The sequence below is a fragment of the Triturus cristatus genome, chromosome 9, assembly GCF_964204655.1.
Source record: "Triturus cristatus chromosome 9, aTriCri1.1, whole genome shotgun sequence".
In the NCBI taxonomy this organism is placed as follows: domain Eukaryota; kingdom Metazoa; phylum Chordata; class Amphibia; order Caudata; family Salamandridae; genus Triturus; species Triturus cristatus.
In genome coordinates this window covers 1275182506-1275201031 of record NC_140592.1, presented here as the reverse complement: position 1 = coordinate 1275201031, position 18526 = coordinate 1275182506, and the positions used below count along the sequence as shown (strand labels likewise).

Genomic DNA, 18526 nt, shown 5'->3' with positions numbered 1-18526 from the left:
AGCGAGTAAACTCCTGTTCCTTGACACTGTAAGGGAACTAGTTCTAGTGCCTGCTTTTGAAGCAGTGAAAAAACCTCTTGTTTTAAGAGCGTGAGGTGTTCTGTGGACATTGGACGCTGTTTGGGTGGTATGGTGGGTGGGGTTGCTGTAAGTTCCAGGCAGCAACCATACTGGATAATATGTCTTACCCACTTGTCTGAGAGTCTCCCTCTGACTTGAGTGGAATGGTCTGGAGGGAAGTCACTGTTTATTAGCGGGGGAGGCGCGAGTGTTGTTGTTACCTTGGCCTCTCCCCTTGTTGTTATTTCCCTTGTATCCGCCACTAAAATATCCTCTGTTGGGGGATGTGTGCGTGGTGTGTTTGTAGGAAGAGGAGGCGGTGTCTGTTCCCATGTTTTTGGATGCTCCTCTATAGAAGGAGCGACGAAAGGAACCACGTGTGGATGGAGACTGCAGAGCTCCCATGGATTTAGCAGTCTCCGTGTCCTTTTTCATCTTCTCTAGAGTGGTGTCTACAGCCGGTCCAAAAAGTTGTTCTTGATTGAACGGCTGGTTGAGGATAGTTGATTAAACCTCCTGTTTAAACGCTGAAATGCGTAACCAGGAATGTCATCTGAGTAGCACACTAGTGTTAACGGACCTAGAGGCTGTGTCGGCTGCATCAAGGGCACACTTGATTGATGCGTTGGTTATTAATTTGCCCTCTTGAATTAAATCATTTTTCTGGGTTTTGTATTGGTCAGGTAAATGCTGTAACAGGGTTTCTAGTTGGTCATAGCGAGCTCTATCGTACCTAGCAAGTAATGCTTGGATGTTGGCTATGCACCATTGATTAGCTGCTTGGGCAGCAACTCTTGCCGGAGGCATCTAGCAACTTAGATTCCTTATCCGGAGGTGGTGCGTCACCGGAGGTTTGTGAGTTGGTACATTTCCTAGCGTTAGTTACCACTAGCGAGTCTAAGGGTAGCTGCCCTTTGATGTAGGTGGGTTCATCGGAGGCAGGTTTATATTTATCACACCTGGGATTGAGAATTCTAGCTCTCACAGGGCCTTTGAATATGTCGGGGCATGTTTAATGACCCCTTTTAGCATTGGCAGTCGTTTGTGACTGTTCAAAGGTGTCTAAGAGAAAGTCCTCGTCTGCAGGGTCGGAATGCATCTGACCACCATGGTAGACAGCAGCTCGGTTTACAATCTGACCAAAGCTAATATTGTCATCTGGTGGAGATGGCTTTGTTGGATATGCCTGGGGATCTGGGAGGCCTGGGGGATCTATTGGGTCATCATAATCGTCCCAATCGTCCTGTGGTACGTCCATGTCATCATAAGGGTCAGTGAAAGGGTCATTGTTGCCTCCCTCACCCCCTAAATCATCATCGTCATCCTGCGGTGGTGGTGAACGTGGTTGAAGTGTTGGAGGCTGTGGAGGACAGACAGGCTTAGAAGGAAGAACAGGCTCAGGAGGAGGGACAGGAGAAGAGGATCTTATAGGTGAAGTGTCACATTCTTTTTTCTTTACAGGCACTGCAGGAGTTGTCTGGTGTGTCCAGCTTCCTCTTTTTGTGTGGAACAGCAGCCACATGTCCTGGGGTCTATATGAAGTTTTTTCTGCCTCAGATCGACAGGATCCAGTCGAAAAAGTTTGTCCTCCTCGGTAACCGCTTTCAGCGCCGACTTCTTTGGGTCAGAGTGGGGTTTGGACTTCGGCTCCGAGGCCTTAGGAGGTGGTTTGGGGTCCTTTGGCTTGGCTATGGAGATGGAAATCTTTTTCGGTTCCGGAGGCTTTGGTTTCGATGGCTTTTTTTCGGCATCGAGGTAGTCGGTGCCGACTTCTTTTTGGGAGTAGGTTGCTGTCCCGTCTTCGGTGCCGAAGGCGCCTGCGGGACACAGAGATACGGTTTGCTCGGTCCAAAGCTACCGGATGGCTTGTCCTTTATCTTCGGAGCTGGGCCCGGGGGCAGGGCTTCTGAAGCTTGTTTTCGGTCGCGACTGGGGCCAACAGGCGAAGTCTTGACCAGGGCATTCTTTTTTTAGGGTGAAGTTGAGGTAGGGGCAGTTGTACTCACTCGTTGACCAGGAGTGATGTGGTCGTCTGAGTAGTCTGCTTCAGACACGATTGCCAGGTCCTCAGAATACTCCTCCAGGACATCAGGGCCTTCATCGAAGATGTCCACTGGTGCCAGAGCTGCTCGCTGCGCCATGATGTGTCGTCGGGCCCGGCGATCACGGATGGTTTTCTTGGATCGAAAAGAGGCACAGGCCAAGCAATTGTTCTCGTCGTGCTCGGGCGAGAGACACAGGTACAGACCTTGTGATGGTCACTGTGTGGGAATTTAGTTCCACGCTGGGGGCATTTTTTGAAGGGAGTCCTTTCCATGAGCTGTAGGCCCGAACGGCGTCGATAGGCCCAGCGGCCCGCGTCAACGACTGGAATCGAGTAGCTCAGATGCACATCGAAGATCACGCGATCGAAAACTATACAGTCGAGTTGTAGATAGTTTGCGCGTTGCCAAGGTTTGGAGATTAAGGTGCCGAACCGGAGCGCAAAAGTTACATTCGAACCCAATTGCGGAAAAAAACAAACAATCTGAGGATGGAGTCGATGCCCATGCGCACTATCGCCCAAGGGAGGAGTCACCTCTCGTTACTACAAAAGACTCTTCCAAGACAACAGCAACAACATGCAAGCATCCAAGCCCAACACCAGATGACTATCTATGCATAATGTAGAATATGCAGCTCATATGCCTCGAACATACGATTTTGACAAAATCCAGGATCAAGAACCAGAGAAAAGCTATTGCTGAGTTTTCATTCTTCTCAAAAAACGAGTAGTGGAAGCCTGCGCTCCTTTAATCGTGACCTTCCAGAATAGCGGGTGCTTAATCTGGCAACTCTCCTTCCCATGAAAACTAGAACCATGGCTTCCCACCGAGCATCCCTCACCCTTCACAACAAACATCTATGACATTTCACTGCAGGCAGTGTGTTCTACCAGTAAAGAGAACCTACAAGCTCCCACTTTCGCAGCAAGCATGCATCCTTCCACTGCAGGTACAGTGTTCTACCAGTAACGAGAACCCACAAACTCCCCCTTCAGGGCAAGCATTCATGCCCTACCACTGCAAGCAGTGTGCTCGACCAGTAACAAGAAGCTACAAGCCCCCAGCTTCACAGCAGGCATGCATCCTCCCACTGCAAGCAGTGTGCTCTACCAGTAACAAGAAGCTACAAGCCCCCAGCTTCACAGCAGGCATGCATCCTCCCACTGCAAGCAGTGTGCTCTACCAGTAACAAGAAGCTACAAGCCCCCAGCTTCACAGCAGGCATGCATCCTCCCACTGCAAACAGTGTGCTCTACCAGAACAGTGACTAGAACCCATAAACCTCCCCTTCAGGGTATGCATGCATGTCCTCCTAATGCAGGCAGTGTGCTCCACCAGTAATGAGAACCCACAAGCCACCACCACAGTAGCTCTCTGCCAGCCACACTGAACACTCACACCCCCCCACTGCAGATGCTGTGCTCCCCTTCACACAGAGCAGAACAATCACAAGTTCTAATGGCATTTCACAGCCGGTCACCAATACCATGGCTGCCATTGCAGCACGCCCTTTCCAACTAGCACGTGGCCCCCACCATATGCATCAAAACGAGCGCTTTGACAGGCTACTGCAGATGATGGTGCCCTTTACTTCTGACAAACACCCACAACCTCCCGCCACAGAAACCCCTCCCTTCCGTCCAATGAGCTCCACAATATCCAGTCACAGCAGTCTTAGCACCACGACCTCCCGCCACAGCAGTCCTAGCACCACATCCTTCTGCCACAGCAGGCCTAGCACCACGACCTCCCACCACAGCAGTCTTAGCACCACGACCTCATGCCACAGCAGTCCTATCACCACGACCTCCCACCACAGCAGTCCTAGCACCACGACCTCCCACCACAGCAGGCCTAGCACCACGACCTCGCACCACAGCAGGCCTAGCACCACGACCTCCCACCACAGCAGGCCTAGCACCACGACCTCCCGCCACAGCAGTCCTAGCACAACGAACTCACGCCACAGCAGTCCTAGCAATCATGACCTCCCGCCACAGCAGTCCTAGCACCACGACCTCCCGCCACAGCAGTCCTAGCAATCATGACCTCCCGCCACAGCAGTCCTAGCACCACGACCTCCGGCCACAGCAGTCCTAGCACCACGACCTCCCGCCTCAGCAGGCCTAGCACCACGACCTCCCGCCACAGCAGTCCTAGAACCACAACCTCCCGCCACAGCAGTCCTAGAACCACAACCTCCCGCCACAGCAGTCCTAGAACCACAACCTCCTGCCACAGCAGTCCTAGCAATCATGACCTCCCGCTACAGCAGTACTACCAATCATGACCTCCCGCCACAGCAGTCCTAGCACCACAACCTCCCGCCACAGCAGTCCTCCCGCCACAACCCTATCACTTCCAGTGGGGCCCAAATGCTCCTGCCACAGCTGCCATGCTCCACTTTCCAATGAGTGCTAAAAGCCTCCAGTGGCAGGCAGAGCCCCACTCCTGGTACAAGCCACTTCGGCCTCGTGTCAGAACTCCAGTAATCGACACCATGGACCTCACTGACTTGCAATGTAGGCAAACCGGAGAAGCTCAGAGCAGAAAATGTGGTTCTTCTTTTCCTGGAAGCCCTGCTTAGCACTCCTAATTCACCCCAACTTTAACACAACACCCAGTTCCCAACAATGGACAAACAGGCCCTGAGCAAACCTGCTCTTCTCCTTACCTGCAACTTTTGTTCGGATTTGCATGTTGTCCTGTAGTGTGGCCAGTGGTTCCAGGTACTCCGGACCCTTTCCCGCACTCACCTCCTGAAGCTTGAAATCCACCTGGTTCAGGCGTTCCTTGTAGAGTCTAACAGAGACAAGGTGAGAGCATTACCAGAATGCCCAACCGAATGCTAGACAGAGCGTCTTATGCACAAAACAAAAACAATGGACCCAACTCGGGGTACAAGTGCACCAACACAGGAGAAGTGAGAAGGTTGTAAAAGGAACCCAATGGATTTAGAATGCCGACATCTGGCAGCTGCCTGGGTGATGATAGGGTGCAGTATAAGTGACCTGCAGAAGGCTGGCCGTTTCAACAGGGTGGAGGCCACAGGAAGTATGCAAAGGTTACAGCTGGATACCCTGAACGAGTCGTACACAAGGCCTTCTTGGCCAAAGAGTAGGCACAGGACTTCATGCCAGAATGCCACATCCAATGCAACAGCGCTGTAATAACTCTCACCAGAAATCTGCTGCGAAACCACCCTCTGAAGATAGCTGGTTAAGGCAACTTATCACCAATTTGTTTTGATTGAAAAAAAATACATATATAGGTATCTAAGAACAATGTGACTGAAAAGTTATATACTTAAGAGTGAAGTACACCCAAGAGAGGACACAAAGCTGCACCAACCACCTACTTCCCATTATTGAAAGCTACACTAAAGTGGGGAGCAGCCACCCTCCCACCCTAACACCACCTGGGACCTTCACCCTCAACCAAGCTTTCGGAGCGCATTGGAACAGATGCAGGGCAGATTCATGAAAGTGGGTTAAGTGTGAAGGCACCATGTGGTGGTGTGCAGACTTACCCGACAGCCCGTTCTTCAGACTGGGTCGCCTCTGCACTACAAGGAGAATATAAATGGAAAGCCTTAGAAAACGAAAACATGCTCCAGAGGTCACTCTAGATCTGCAGAAAGGGCCAACATGGGAGCACCACTCGAGACAAGGAACCCCACCAACCCGCCCAGACACAGGGAACGTTAAAGACCACCAGGATCTCAAATACCCAAAATGACTTCACGAGGACTTATAAAAAGGCTTGTTTCTATTACCAGGAAGGATTCTAGTCTAAAGGAACCAGCTTTGTTCACATCAATACCCCCTGCCACATACACAAACCCTCTGAGCCCAATATATTCTGAACATTTTTGGTCATTAAAAGCACACCGAGGCTCAAAGTTACAATGAAAGCTACAAGATACAGGTTAATTATCAACAAGGAGCATTATCCCAGAGGCGATTTTAGTGCTTTCTATCAAAGTCATATGGCTGTCAAAAGGCCAATTTTGGAAACAAAAGACTTTCAGTTTAACATTCTCTTCTATAAGGGCAAGAGGGCAATAAACGGACCTTTAGGGGTTCATGAAAACGCAGCATGCAGAGGCCTTTCTGTGAGAGATCTTATGGGCTTTACCACTCCAAAGACAACCGAAGGGGTGGTTTAAACAATTAACCCGACAAGGGATGGCCGATACATAAACCCATGCCGTGAAGCAAGAGAAAGTACTCCATCTAAGATTCCATTGTTTTACATATTATAATGTATACCAAAGTCCACCTAGTACTCACCACAGCAAGACTTTAGACACACAAATTCAGGTGATAATCTGCTCGGATGAGAGTGCCCTCTTTATGGTATATGGGTGGTTCCTTTGCCCCGAGTGCCCACCTGCATACGTATCTGGTATCCTGATGTTTATTTTGGCCCTGGTGGCAAAGACAGGTTACTCACTACAAAAGGTCCAGGATATAGCCTGTGATCTGGAATCAAGTTATCCTGGCTTTAGAAATTTGCATATGGCTGGGTTCAAACTGGAATGGCATGGTGAGCAAAAAAACACGATGGATTTAGGCCCAGATCTCTGTACTGGGGTGAATGTATTACATAGTTCTGCATTCTGTCCATCAACTGTTGTTTTTGCATGTTATCTGGAGGGGCACACATGTGTGTCCTTATAGAGACCTACTGTCGCTGTCTTGGGTGCAACACAAAATTGCGGCAGCAGCATACCGTGTTTTGAGATTGTCTTACCGGGTCTTAACCCACCCCACCCCCCTCCATTTTCATCCGAGCCAATGAAAGCACGGCCTACTGGCCCTCTTGTGTAAAGTTTCACTGTTACGTGAATACCCAGGACCCTGCACTGACATCCTGTGTTCATGTCAGGTGCATGTAGTGTACGCGTGGCATATGTGCAGCAGTAGGATTGAGAGTAGTTTTCCCTGACCATGGCAGTGTATTGCCTAAAATTCTGTGCCTGGAGAATGGATATATTCAGAGGACAAAGTAAAGACTTTGCAAGGGGTTGCAGTTTAGTTCTTCCAGAAGGAAGAGTTACGTAGGGCCGCCCTTTTGTCTACAACTGAGTAATACTTCAGAGAGGCCGACAGCCAGATACAGAAATCTTTCACTTCATTGTGCCCATGTTGCGGGTGCTCCAATTTAGAGACAGTCCCAATCTTCCTTGCTGCCAGAAGCATCACTTTACACAAAGCCAGGGTCTTGAGAGCAACCTAAATAGGGCACTTCAATGAGAGCTATCCCCCAAACTGGTTCTAAAGGTTGAGACAGTAGATGCACATCAACGGTCTCAAAAACGTGTATAACTATGGAACTCAAACCGCTAAACTGTCCCATTCCCATGTGCTTCATAATTAAGGAGAGATATCTGTGGAGTGCTTGAAGGAATACTGTGTGGCCAGGGAATGTGCCTGCATCACTTTCCCGAGGTGGGCAGGACAACACCTGAATTCTTCACTTTCAGCTGGAGAAGCAGAGGGTTTGCCTAGTGCATTGACACCTGCCTGCTTACAGAGGGACGGAATCGGGTTGGCCCTGAAGTAGGAGAAACTGTCCAGGAGAAGCCCAGTGTGTTCCTGGTAGAAGAAACACCCAGAGAAAGCACACTCCTCAAGCAGAGACAGGAGTGACTCGTGCTCCAGAGTGTCTGCCAGTCTCACTGTGGTTCCAGGCAAGAACCACAAAAGATCTACTTGCTTACGCACACCTGCATAGTCAGGACACCAACTCCCTTCGCATGGGGCCAGCTGGGACTGTAAACACCATGGTGTTCAATTTGTCTGGTTGGGGACAGCACCTGCCTCTAAAACCTCATGGCCATGACGCCCCGTGGCTGATAAACTTCTGGTGCTGCCAGGACTACCAATCGTCACCAAAATAATTAGGGCGGCACCACATGGTCAAATGTGGCCTGCGCCCAGCGTCCTTCGCAGCCTCTGAGTGATAGCAACCAATAATTGCAGGCTTCAGCTTGCAGAGCATTTAAGCTGTCGAGTTTGTACTAGTCGAGCATGAAAGGCCTAGAGACTGAATTCCTACCCACTTCACTTCCAGTGGTGAAACGTTGGGCAAACGAGTGAACTAACTGCAGAGAGGACTTGTGGGGCAATAAATATGCACCTGCGACTTATTCATGCCAGCTAGGCCAGTACAAGTTAATTTCAAGTCATCAGGGTGAAAGGAAAGGGGATGTGGTGCACTAAGTCGTGATCTGACCCCCTAACCTGTATAATTCAAAGAATTTTCATGGAGCACCGCGGTTAGAAAGTACATTCCTTTCTAAAAAGGCACGCACTACGCTGGACATTCGAGTTACTGTGCCTGTTGGTTGATCGCCGAGTTTCGAGATAGTGCTACTCGCCCGAAGAAGCCAGTGACTGAGCACCCTCGATGCCCTGACAGTCAAGTGCAGAAAGAGCTGAACTTGGCCCAGTATGGAGATCATACACTATCACAAGGAAGAGATACAAGGGAGAGCTTAAGCCTTCTCTGACTCCCCTAACAAACGTTTAGAACTCACTATACAGAGAACAGCTACCCAAACTTTTTAGTAACAGGTAACCGTGATAGTAGGAGACACACACTATTATCCCTTACTATCAGAACCAAGAATATTTGTGAAAAGGAAAAAGCATTATTCTTATAATACTGCCCTCACACACTTTGCAGTGTCATGCTTCATCATTGGGCCGCGTCAAACGCCCCCGTGCCGACCAACACAGAGGGCGGAGCGCAATGTTTTTTAAGAGATGAAGAATGTAGTGGTGAGGTCACAGAAAGATGAAAGGTGATAACAAATAAAAATAGTGACAACAAAACCAAAGTAAAGAAAAGTATTCCCTCAAAAAGGGACCACAGGTGTGCAGACATATATACTAAAACTACCTAGGGGGGAGACTGTATACAATTTTATTCCTGTCACCTCCTGGCAGAATTTAAAAGTAAACTGTTGGGATTATTTAGGGGAGGTAAAGACCCCTAAATCCCAGCTGCTTGTACCAACATGTTTCTGCCAACATTAAACGCTCACAAGAGTCGTACTGGCATTCATCAGGGTGTTGGTCCCTTAGGTTTTTAGTCTAACCCCTATTTGGGGATTCGTTACCTTCAAACGACAGGCAGCCGCTTGTCGTTTTTAGTACTGTACTCTGAACAGTTTCCAAGAGTGAACAATTTAAGGGTTTATTGGAAAGTCTCCAAACCCGGGACCGGCGAGGGACCGTGGTCCTGTAGTCACACTTACTCCAAGGACCCACGGAACTGATCGCCCTCACCTCGGTCCTCCGTCAGTATGGAGATCCCCAGGACACCAGTGGAAAACTACCCCAACCACCAGAGTACAGGCCCAGGGCCACTCTGAACCACTGCCAGCATTCAGAAGTGCAGCTTTACTGCTTCCATGTCAGTTAAGAAGGCAATTAGAATCAGGTGTTGCGACAAAAGGGCACCAAATGACTTGGACTAGGAAGTGCTAGAATCTTTATATACAATGAGACTATGCCAGTAGAGTCTGGAACACTCAGGGCTGTGGCAACGTGGCCCAGATCTAAAGACAGCTGTGAGGGGCTCAGAGAAAGAAGAGCTTCTGCTCAAGAAGAGCTTATGCTCAAGAAGAGCTTATGCTCATCGGTTTTGGAAGTGCCATAAAATCATTTCTAAGCAACATTAAGACCATCACTCGTGAGTCAGAAATATTTACAAAAGGTGAAACTTCAAGATTGCTGCCAATCTACCTGGTGGGCAATACATAAAAATACCCTCTGCCCTGATGTGGAGGTCATCACAAAAGAAACTCAGTGACCTCACTTTATGATGCTGGTCGAGGTCAGAAAGAAGCCCACCTCTACATGCAAGGCTGGACAGTCTTGGGTAAATATTGTAAATGTTAAGAGTTTAAGATTCTACCATAAGAAGGTTTTAAACGTACAGCTTCCGTGGAAGGGCAGCCATGTAAAAAACCCATTTTCTCTTAAATAATAAAAAACAATTACGCGCATTTCTGCATGATTTAAGATTTACAAACCAGAACCCGAGTGAACCAAAAGACTGGCGGAACAATGACCTTTGAACAGGCAAGGCAGAAGTGGAGATTTATGGCTGAAATTAAATGTACATTTGGCGAAAATCAAACTGTATCCCCTCAATAACCTCAAACACTGTGGTGGACGAGTGATGTTTAGGGCCGCTTTACAGCCTTTGGATCGGGACACCTCAAAATCATGGAGTGCACCTTGACTTCCTCTCTCTACCTGAGAGTGAAACAGTTCAAGCTGAGCCGAAATTGGATCAAGCAACAGGCTGATAATCTAAAAACACACCAGTAATCGACCACTGATTGGCTGAAAAATAAAAGAATCAGGATTCTTCAACAGCCAAGTCAAAATACAGATCATAACCTCTATGAGATATCGTGACGAGAACTAAAGAACTTAAAGCATAAACAAATGCCTTGAAGCAACAGCAGAGCTTAAACAGTTCCCTAAGCAGGGGTAGGTCAGACTTCCTCTCAGATGATGCAAGACATTGATAAACTCTTACAGGAAACATTATTGTATTACTGTAGGGTCCACTTTCATGGTGACCCTCACTTTTCGCTTGATGTGAAGCGGTTTTTGACTAGTCTGACTGGGATCCTGCTAATCAGGAACCCAGTCTCTCTGCTTTCTCCCTAAATTGTTGTGCTAGAATCTAGGTACAACCCTGGATTGGATACTGGCGGACCCTTATCAGACCCTAGTATATGGTAAAGGTACCGAGGGCATAGGTCTCCCATGGGCTGAAGCATGCATTATGCCACCCATGGGAAACCATGCAAAAGGGAACTACAGGCATGCTATTGCAGCCTGTGTAAGTTGGTGCTGCACCACTTAAGATATACGTTTTCTATATCCAAGCTTCACTGTACTTAAAACCTATAAGTCGCCCTATTGCAGGCCTTTGCAATCCTGATAGCAGGGTGCTTGGTTTTAAGTGAGAGGGCGCTGCTGCATGAGCAGGACACCCCTGCAGCCTACGGAGTCCATTCTCCTGGGTTGTCAGTGAAGCAGCCATATACTATATAGAGGGGCACCGCGTAATTATGCGATGACCATCTCAAAAACGGCTGCAATTAATTCTATCATGTTTGGTATCAAACATGTTGGAATCATACCCTCACACTGCAAACAGTGTAGGAAGTATGATTCCAAGCACTGGAAGAACCTTCTGTTAGGCTCTCAGTGTTCCAGGTGCCAACCTTTTAGTCCCGGACAGCACAAAATGGTTGCTGCCGACCAGGGACACATTTCTGCCCTCCTGCTGCTGAGCTAAGGAAGCCAAGCAGAGGCAGGTGGAACAATAGGCATCCTGTCACAGGGAGGTGTAACCACCTCCAAGACAAGATTTAGTGGATTGGGACTGGGTGGGTGCGCTTGCCAGCGCCAGCAAGTCTGCATGAGGGGCACACTTGGTGTCCCCGTACATAGTCCAGTTCAAACCAGTTCTGAGAGCTGTTAGCTCCTGCTCTGGTGCGAAACTGGACAAAGGACAAGGGAGTAACCTTCCCCATGTCCAGACCCTTCCCTGAAGGGTCCCCTTAATCTTACCAATCCTTTCCCTTGGGTACTACGGCTTACCTGGGTGTAGGTCCCTAGATTCGTCATGGGCTAAGATTCAAATCAGACACTAATTCTATCGTCTGGACTTCGTTTGGGCCGGATCTCGTCTCCCTTCCAGTCTGCTGCATGGTTTGTGCATCATACAGGAACCTTCCAAGGCCTGTGAAGCATTAAAGACACTTGAACAAATCTCCCTTGGAGGGAAGGTGTCACTCTCCTGCATTCACAGGCACCGTAACTAAGTCGATCGGTCTGCAGATCCTGAGCTCCTCCGGACTCAGAAGGCTCTGCAACACAGGTGGTGGTTTTCCACAACTCCCAAGGCCTGCCCTGCCCTCTCACCAAATTTGAGGCAAGTATCCCTTGTGGGGGTTGCAGTAACTGAACCTCTGTGCACCCTGTCCAACTTGCAGTTGCAAAGGCTTGTTGGCTTCCTTCCAAGAAGATCTTCAGGCTCCAAGTAGCCCCAACCTCGAGCACCTCCTGTGACCAGAATCTTCAGCCACACCACATCTTGTGCATCGTGGCCTGTATCTTTTGGTGAGCTGCTTGAGGTCCTCTTGCTACTCCAGTGTCTCCGGCCTGTGGGTCCACTTGAGGTTCACACTTGTTTCTTTTGGGCTCCTGTACTGCTAGATTTTTCCGGCCTTTTCTTGCGTTAAAGAATAACTAGTGTGACTTCAGTCTCTTTCCATCCAAGTCTAAGGGTTAGAGTAGTGTATAGAGCCTATTTATTGGGCACTTCGACATGATCCTGTGTCCTTCCCCATAGATTAGGGCTTGCACACATATCCTAGGGGATAGATTCGTTAGTCTTAGGGATAGCCTGCCCTGTAGTGAGGGTATTTCATGGAGCCGTGCTGGATTCAGGCCTGGTAGGCCTCAAACGGGGGAGACTCCATCTTTCTTTCTGCTCCAGCAGCTTGAGATGCTTCTAGGTTAAAGGGGATGTTTTAGTTATGAGGTGTTATTCGCTTGGAGAGAACCGGTTCAGACCGGCCCTTATCGAAGGATTGTATTTTTCTTCATGCCCGAAGACGCTACATCAGGCCGGCCGGCTGGGAAAGTGTCCTTAGCACGGGGAGGTACAAGAATTTGGTGGGCGGCAGGTTACGGGCTGGAATTTTCCATGAGAAAATGCACCTCTATATTAGTGAAAGTCTGAGGCAGATACTGGCACTTATTCTTTCAATCCATAGGCGGCATCTAGCCGTTAGCAGAAAAGCTACTACTTATTCCAAGGAAGACAGATGACAAACTTGAGGGCGGAGAAAGACCAAGAGACAGATACTCTTCTAGCAGAATTGCCAGAGAGGAGAGAGTAGCCGATGAGGAAGAGGTCCCAGTGACTCGGAGAAGGGAGCTACGGAGGTGTGATCTCCAGGCGAGCCGAGGCACAGACGAGAAGGGAACCTAGATGACCATTGAGTGCAGGCTACACACGACTAAGGTGATGTCGACCCCTTTCTTATTAGAGTGTACAACCTAATCTTTCACTTTTCTTTACAGGTTATGTGTTACACAGTAATGTTATGTGCTTGCGTATATAATATATAATAAAGTCAGTTTGTAGTGAATCAACATGTGCTGCGTGTTCTTGTATAAGAGGGTAGCCTATTCTTCTAGTCAGCTGTGACTTGACATGAACGGATGTTAACACTGGTCAGGTAAGTGGTAACTGAATAAAGGAGGGAGAAGCCCCTCAAACCAGAGAACAGGTTGTGCTCAAACTAGCAGTTCTTGTGTGATCCGATGTATAGTAAAACTGATTCCCTTGTTGTATGTTATGGTAATTATAGGATGAACTTGTACTGAGTCTGCCGTCTGGGTAGGAAGTCCTGGGTCCGTTTGGGACCGCGAGGCTAAGGCTGCCGTCTGGGTAGGAAGTCCTGGGTCCGTTTGGGACCGCGAGGCTAAGGCTGCCGTCTGGGTAGGAAGCCCTGGGTCCGTCTGGGACCGCGAGGCTAAGGCTGCCGTCTGGGTAGGAAGTCCTGGGTCCGTTTGGGACCGCGAGGCTAAGGCTGCCGTCTGGGTAGGAAGTCCTGGGTCCGTTTGGGACCGCGAGGCTAAGGCTGCCGTCTGGGCAGGAAGTCCTGGGTCCGTTTGGGACCGCGAGGCTAAGGCTGCCGTCTGGGTAGGAAGTCCAGGGTCCGTTTGGGACCGCGAGGCTAAGGCTGCCGTCTGGGCAGGAAGTCCTGGGTCCGTTTGGGACCGCGAGGCTAAGGCTGCCGTCTGGGTAGGAAGTCCTGGGTCCGTTTGGGACCGCGAGGCTAAGGCTGCCGTCTGGGTAGGAAGCCCTGGGTCCGTCTGGGACCGCGAGGCTAAGGCTGCCGTCTGGGTAGGAAGTACTGGGTCCGTCTGGGATCGCGAGGCCGCCACTTGTATTATAAGAGGTCTTGGTATATATATATAGTAGGAATTCCCTGTCCTTAGGTGGTATATATATATATGGTTACTTATTGTGAATAGGCCCTAGGGAGGGGGTAACGTTCTGGCTGGGTTAGAGAGGCTCTGTTGAGCGGGTTCTATCTGATCCGACAACCCAAGCAGAACATTTGGCGTCACGAACCGTTTTCGAAACCTGTGTGCGTCGTGTTGTCTTGTGTTTGGTTTCGGCGTGTGCGTGGTTTTGTTTGTATATTATTTGTGGTATAATTGTGTGTATAGTTTTTCTTCTTCTTTCTTTTCTTTTTCTTTCTTTTCTTCTTTCTTTTTCACAATGTTTTCTAGAAAGTCAAAATCTACTTTTAAGTTGCCCATTGATATTCCCGGATGGGATTCAACGCCTTATGAAGCCTTAGCCCGCGAGTGGGCTGATTCTACTGGTTTGAGTGAGAATTGGAATTCTTCTTTGGAGCTGGCGGGGCCGGCTAATGTGATTACTTGTTTACAGAAGGCACCCATCTCGAAGGGTGAGGAGATTCCCATTTTGGGGCGCAGAGGTTGGATTGTTCTGTCTGCGTACAGGATTCTGCATGAGAGGTTGTTGAAGCTACAGATCTCTCTTAAGGATGTGGAAGCGCACTTTGTTGAGATTCAGAATTCTCATACTTTGTTGCGGTGTCAAAATAAGTTGCTTGCTGACAAACTTGAGACTTACCAGACTATTGCCGAGAGGGCGGCTGTGCGAATTGCCCGTTATAAATACAAAAATCGGCGCGGCCGGGTTTCGCCGCGAAAGGTGCGTCTGGTCATGGCGAAAACCGGACTGGATTGGAATCCTGATGAATGGGATGGTAATATCTGGAATTCGAGTGATTCTTGTTCCTCGGGTGAGGAATCTGTTAAGCGCGAGTCCTCCCGCTCCCGCCATGATTGTAAGCCTGCTTCTCGCACCCCTGATGGTGCACCCCGTGATTGCGCTCGTCCTTCGAGTGGGGTTGATGCTTCTTCCACTGATTGTTCCTCTACGTGTACTGGTCGAGCTCCTTGTGATGCTCACCCCGCGGTCTCGGTGCATCCAGTTTTTCGTCGGAAATTGCAGCAGTCTCCCGCTGCTCCGCAGGGTGTTTCTTTAGACTCTTTAGAGGACTTTACTCAACAGGAAATTAGTGATATTTTGCAGCGATTTCGGCAGCGAGCTGGTGAGACATTACTCACATGGATGGTGCGCCTTTATGAACTGGGCGCTGCTGGCATTATGTTGGATAATGGTGATTGTTTGAAGTTTTGTTCCTTGAGCTCGGATTCTACTGTACAGGATCATTTTCGTAACTATAATGGTGGTGGTCAAATTTCTTTACTTCAATTGGCGACTGAGGGTTGTAATATAAAGTACCCTACTGAGTCTGATTGGCCTGTGAATGACAAACAGTGGTATACTTTGCGCGACGCTGCACAACGTCTCAAAGAAGAGGTGATGAAAACGGCGATTTTTCTAGGTACTGCTGACAGGTTGCTTGATGGTTCGTTGACATCTTCTGTGCGGAATCGTATTATTCGTTCTTCCCCTGTTGCTTATAAGCAGGTCATGATGACTTTATTGATTAATCAAACTGGTAACGTGTTATCTACAGTACTGGAATCGGTACGCCAACTCGGTGAGTTAGGCGAGTGGTTTAAACCTGAACGTCAGTCCCGGCCTGACACTCGTACTCCTGGTGACAATAAACTTACTAGACGTGATATCTTTTCTGGTCTTCTGGCCGATGGTGTTCGGAGGGAGGACATTGACGGTGAGACAACTGCTCGTTTGTGGGAGTTGTTTCGCAAACGTGGCTTGGATCGGAAGGAGGGTGCCCGGCGTGTTCTAATGTCTGAGTGTGATCGTGGTGGTTCTGACGGTAGCGGTGATGACGACCGCCGTGGGCGCTCTGTTCGTCGTGATGACCGACGTTATGTACGTGATATGTCCCCCCGTCGAGAGAGAGACAGAGAGAGAGAAGAGGAAAGAGAGAGGGGAAAAAATGATTATATTTACAGCAGACGTAGAGATGATAGGGATCAATCCCCTGAGTTGAGGAGGAGAGAGGATCGTCATAATTTGGCCGATCGAAACCAGCACTGTACTGCAGAAGACACGAATCCATTTCGTACTGGGAATGGATATGAACAGGAGGTACCGATACCTAAGCAGCGTGAGAGTCTTTATCCTGATTTATCCTGGTACACAGAATGCAGTAAACATGACTAGGAAATAGGTCAAGCTCCAGTACACAGATGGGCTCACAGAGATAATAGACCCTATGTAGATATTGAAATTTATTGGAGACATCGTAATATCCAAAGGGCCCGAGCATTGGTAGATACAGGAGCGGAGGCCACTCTTATTCATGGTCAATCAAAGAAGTTTAAAGGTCAGCCTTTTACAATTACCGGATTAGGTGGAAAGGAAACTCCCGCAATTCAAACATTACTTGAAATGAGAATAGGTAGAATTCCTAGAAAAGAATACTCTGTACTAGTGGTGCCTCTCTTGGAATTCATAATTGGAATAGATATTTTGAAAGGAATGACTTTGCACTTAGATGATGGATGTTACCAATTTGGAACTACGCATTATATATCGTCCAGGCCTATACGGGTTGGTCGTTTACGAATGCCCCCCATAACAGTTCCTCAGGCGACAAAAGTGGTTTGTCAGAAGCAGTATCGTATTCCGGGTGGTCATGAGGAGATTAGTACCACTATTCAGGAGTTGGTGGATGCAGGTGTTATAGCCCCAGTTACTTCTGCTTGGAATAATCCTGTTTGGCCTGTACGTAAAAGTGATAATTCTTGGCGTATGACTGTTGATTATCGAGAATTGAACAAACACACACCTTCTTTGACCGTTGCAGTACCGGATGTTATTACCCTAATTGAAAGAATCCAAAAACATCCAGGTACATGGTATGCGTCAATTGATATTGCTAATGCTTTCTTTTCGATTCCGATTGCCCCTGAGTGTCAGGAACAGTTCAGTTTTACGTGGAATGGGCGTCAAATGACGTTTAGGAGTCTTCCTCAGGGCTATGTGCATAGCCCTACGATACGTCACCGGCTGGTGGCAGAGCATTTGGCTGAGGTACCGGTTCATCCGCAGGTTCAGATGTGTCATTATATTGATGATGTTTTGATCCAAGGCGAAACACAAGAGGAAGTTCAGACCCAATTGGACAGAGTCATTGGGTGCCTGCGTGAGAAAGGTTGGGAAATCAATCCGGATAAACTACAAGGCCCGTCCCAGGCTGTGAAATTTTTGGGTATTAATTGGCATGAAGGGCACCGTGAAGTGATCCCTCAGGTTAAACAAAAAATTCTTGATTTTGCAGTTCCAAGGAATAGGAAAGAAGCCCAAAGCTTCATTGGTTTATTTGGTTTTTGGCGTCAGCATATTCCTCATTTGAGTCAAATATTGGCCCCCTTGTACCGTGTCACCCGTAAAAAGAATGCATTTGATTGGGATACACCACAGCAAGATGCGTTCAACCTAGCAAAAGAGGCAATTCAACATGCTTTGGATTTATGGCCCGTACGTGATGGGGAGGTAGATTTAAATATGTCTGTACAGGGCCTTTATGCGAATTGGAGTTTGTGGCAGAAGCAAGGCAGGAGTAGAGTGCCGTTGGGTTTCTGGACCAAAAAGTTACCTGATGCTAGTGAGCGTTATACACCCTTTGAGAAACAGTTACTTGCATGTTATTGGGCTCTGGTGGGTACCGAGCAATTGACTTTGGGACATGATATAGTTTTGCGACCTGAGATTCCTATTATGCAGTGGGTTATGAGTTCGCCAAAAACCCACAGCATTGGACACGCTCAAGAGGCGAGTGTGATTAAATGGAAATGGTATATACAAGACAGGGCACGTGTGGGACAAAAAGGAGTTCCATCTTTGCATGAGCAGGTGGCACGGGCGCCATCAACTGAGACTGAGAGTGAATGTTCCGTACCCTTAGTACAGGAGTCTCCTGTCAAGTGGGGTAGACCCTTTGATGATTTGTCCGCGGAGGACAGGAACCATGTCTGGTTTACGGATGGTTCAGCAAGGTTCATAGGGCCGAAACGGCACTGGAAAGCGGTGTCCTATAATCCGATCACACAGAAACTGCTGAGCACAACTGGTGAAGGTAAGAGCAGCCAATTTGCTGAATTGTATGCTGTTTATCAAGTCCTGAAACAAGAATTACCCGGCACATGTCATATTTTCACCGACTCTTGGTCTACTGCCAATGGACTGGCAGTTTGGTTACCGACTTGGCATTCCCATAATTGGGAATTGCATTACTTGCATGCCATGGATGACACCGTTCTAAAAGGTAAAGATCGGGTCATCATCGCGACCGGTGTTGGTGTTCATATACCACCCGGGAATTTTGG

The 18526-nt window shown here is 48.5% G+C and overlaps 1 protein-coding gene across 2 annotated transcripts in view; it reads right to left on the bottom strand.

Annotated features, from left to right (window-relative positions):
- BRMS1L (BRMS1 like transcriptional repressor) overlaps positions 1–18526 on the bottom strand; it is a 118054-nt gene that overhangs the window by 87860 nt on the left and 11668 nt on the right. The window contains exons 3-4 of one of the 2 annotated variants that reach the window (XM_085627455.1): positions 5635–5670; positions 4780–4907 (exon numbers count right to left, since the gene is read on the bottom strand). In XM_085627455.1, the coding sequence (XP_085483581.1) occupies positions 4780–4907; positions 5635–5670 (164 nt within the window). The remainder of the gene's footprint in view (positions 1–4779; positions 4908–5634; positions 5671–18526) is intronic. The other variant, XM_085627456.1, reaches the window with a different exon arrangement.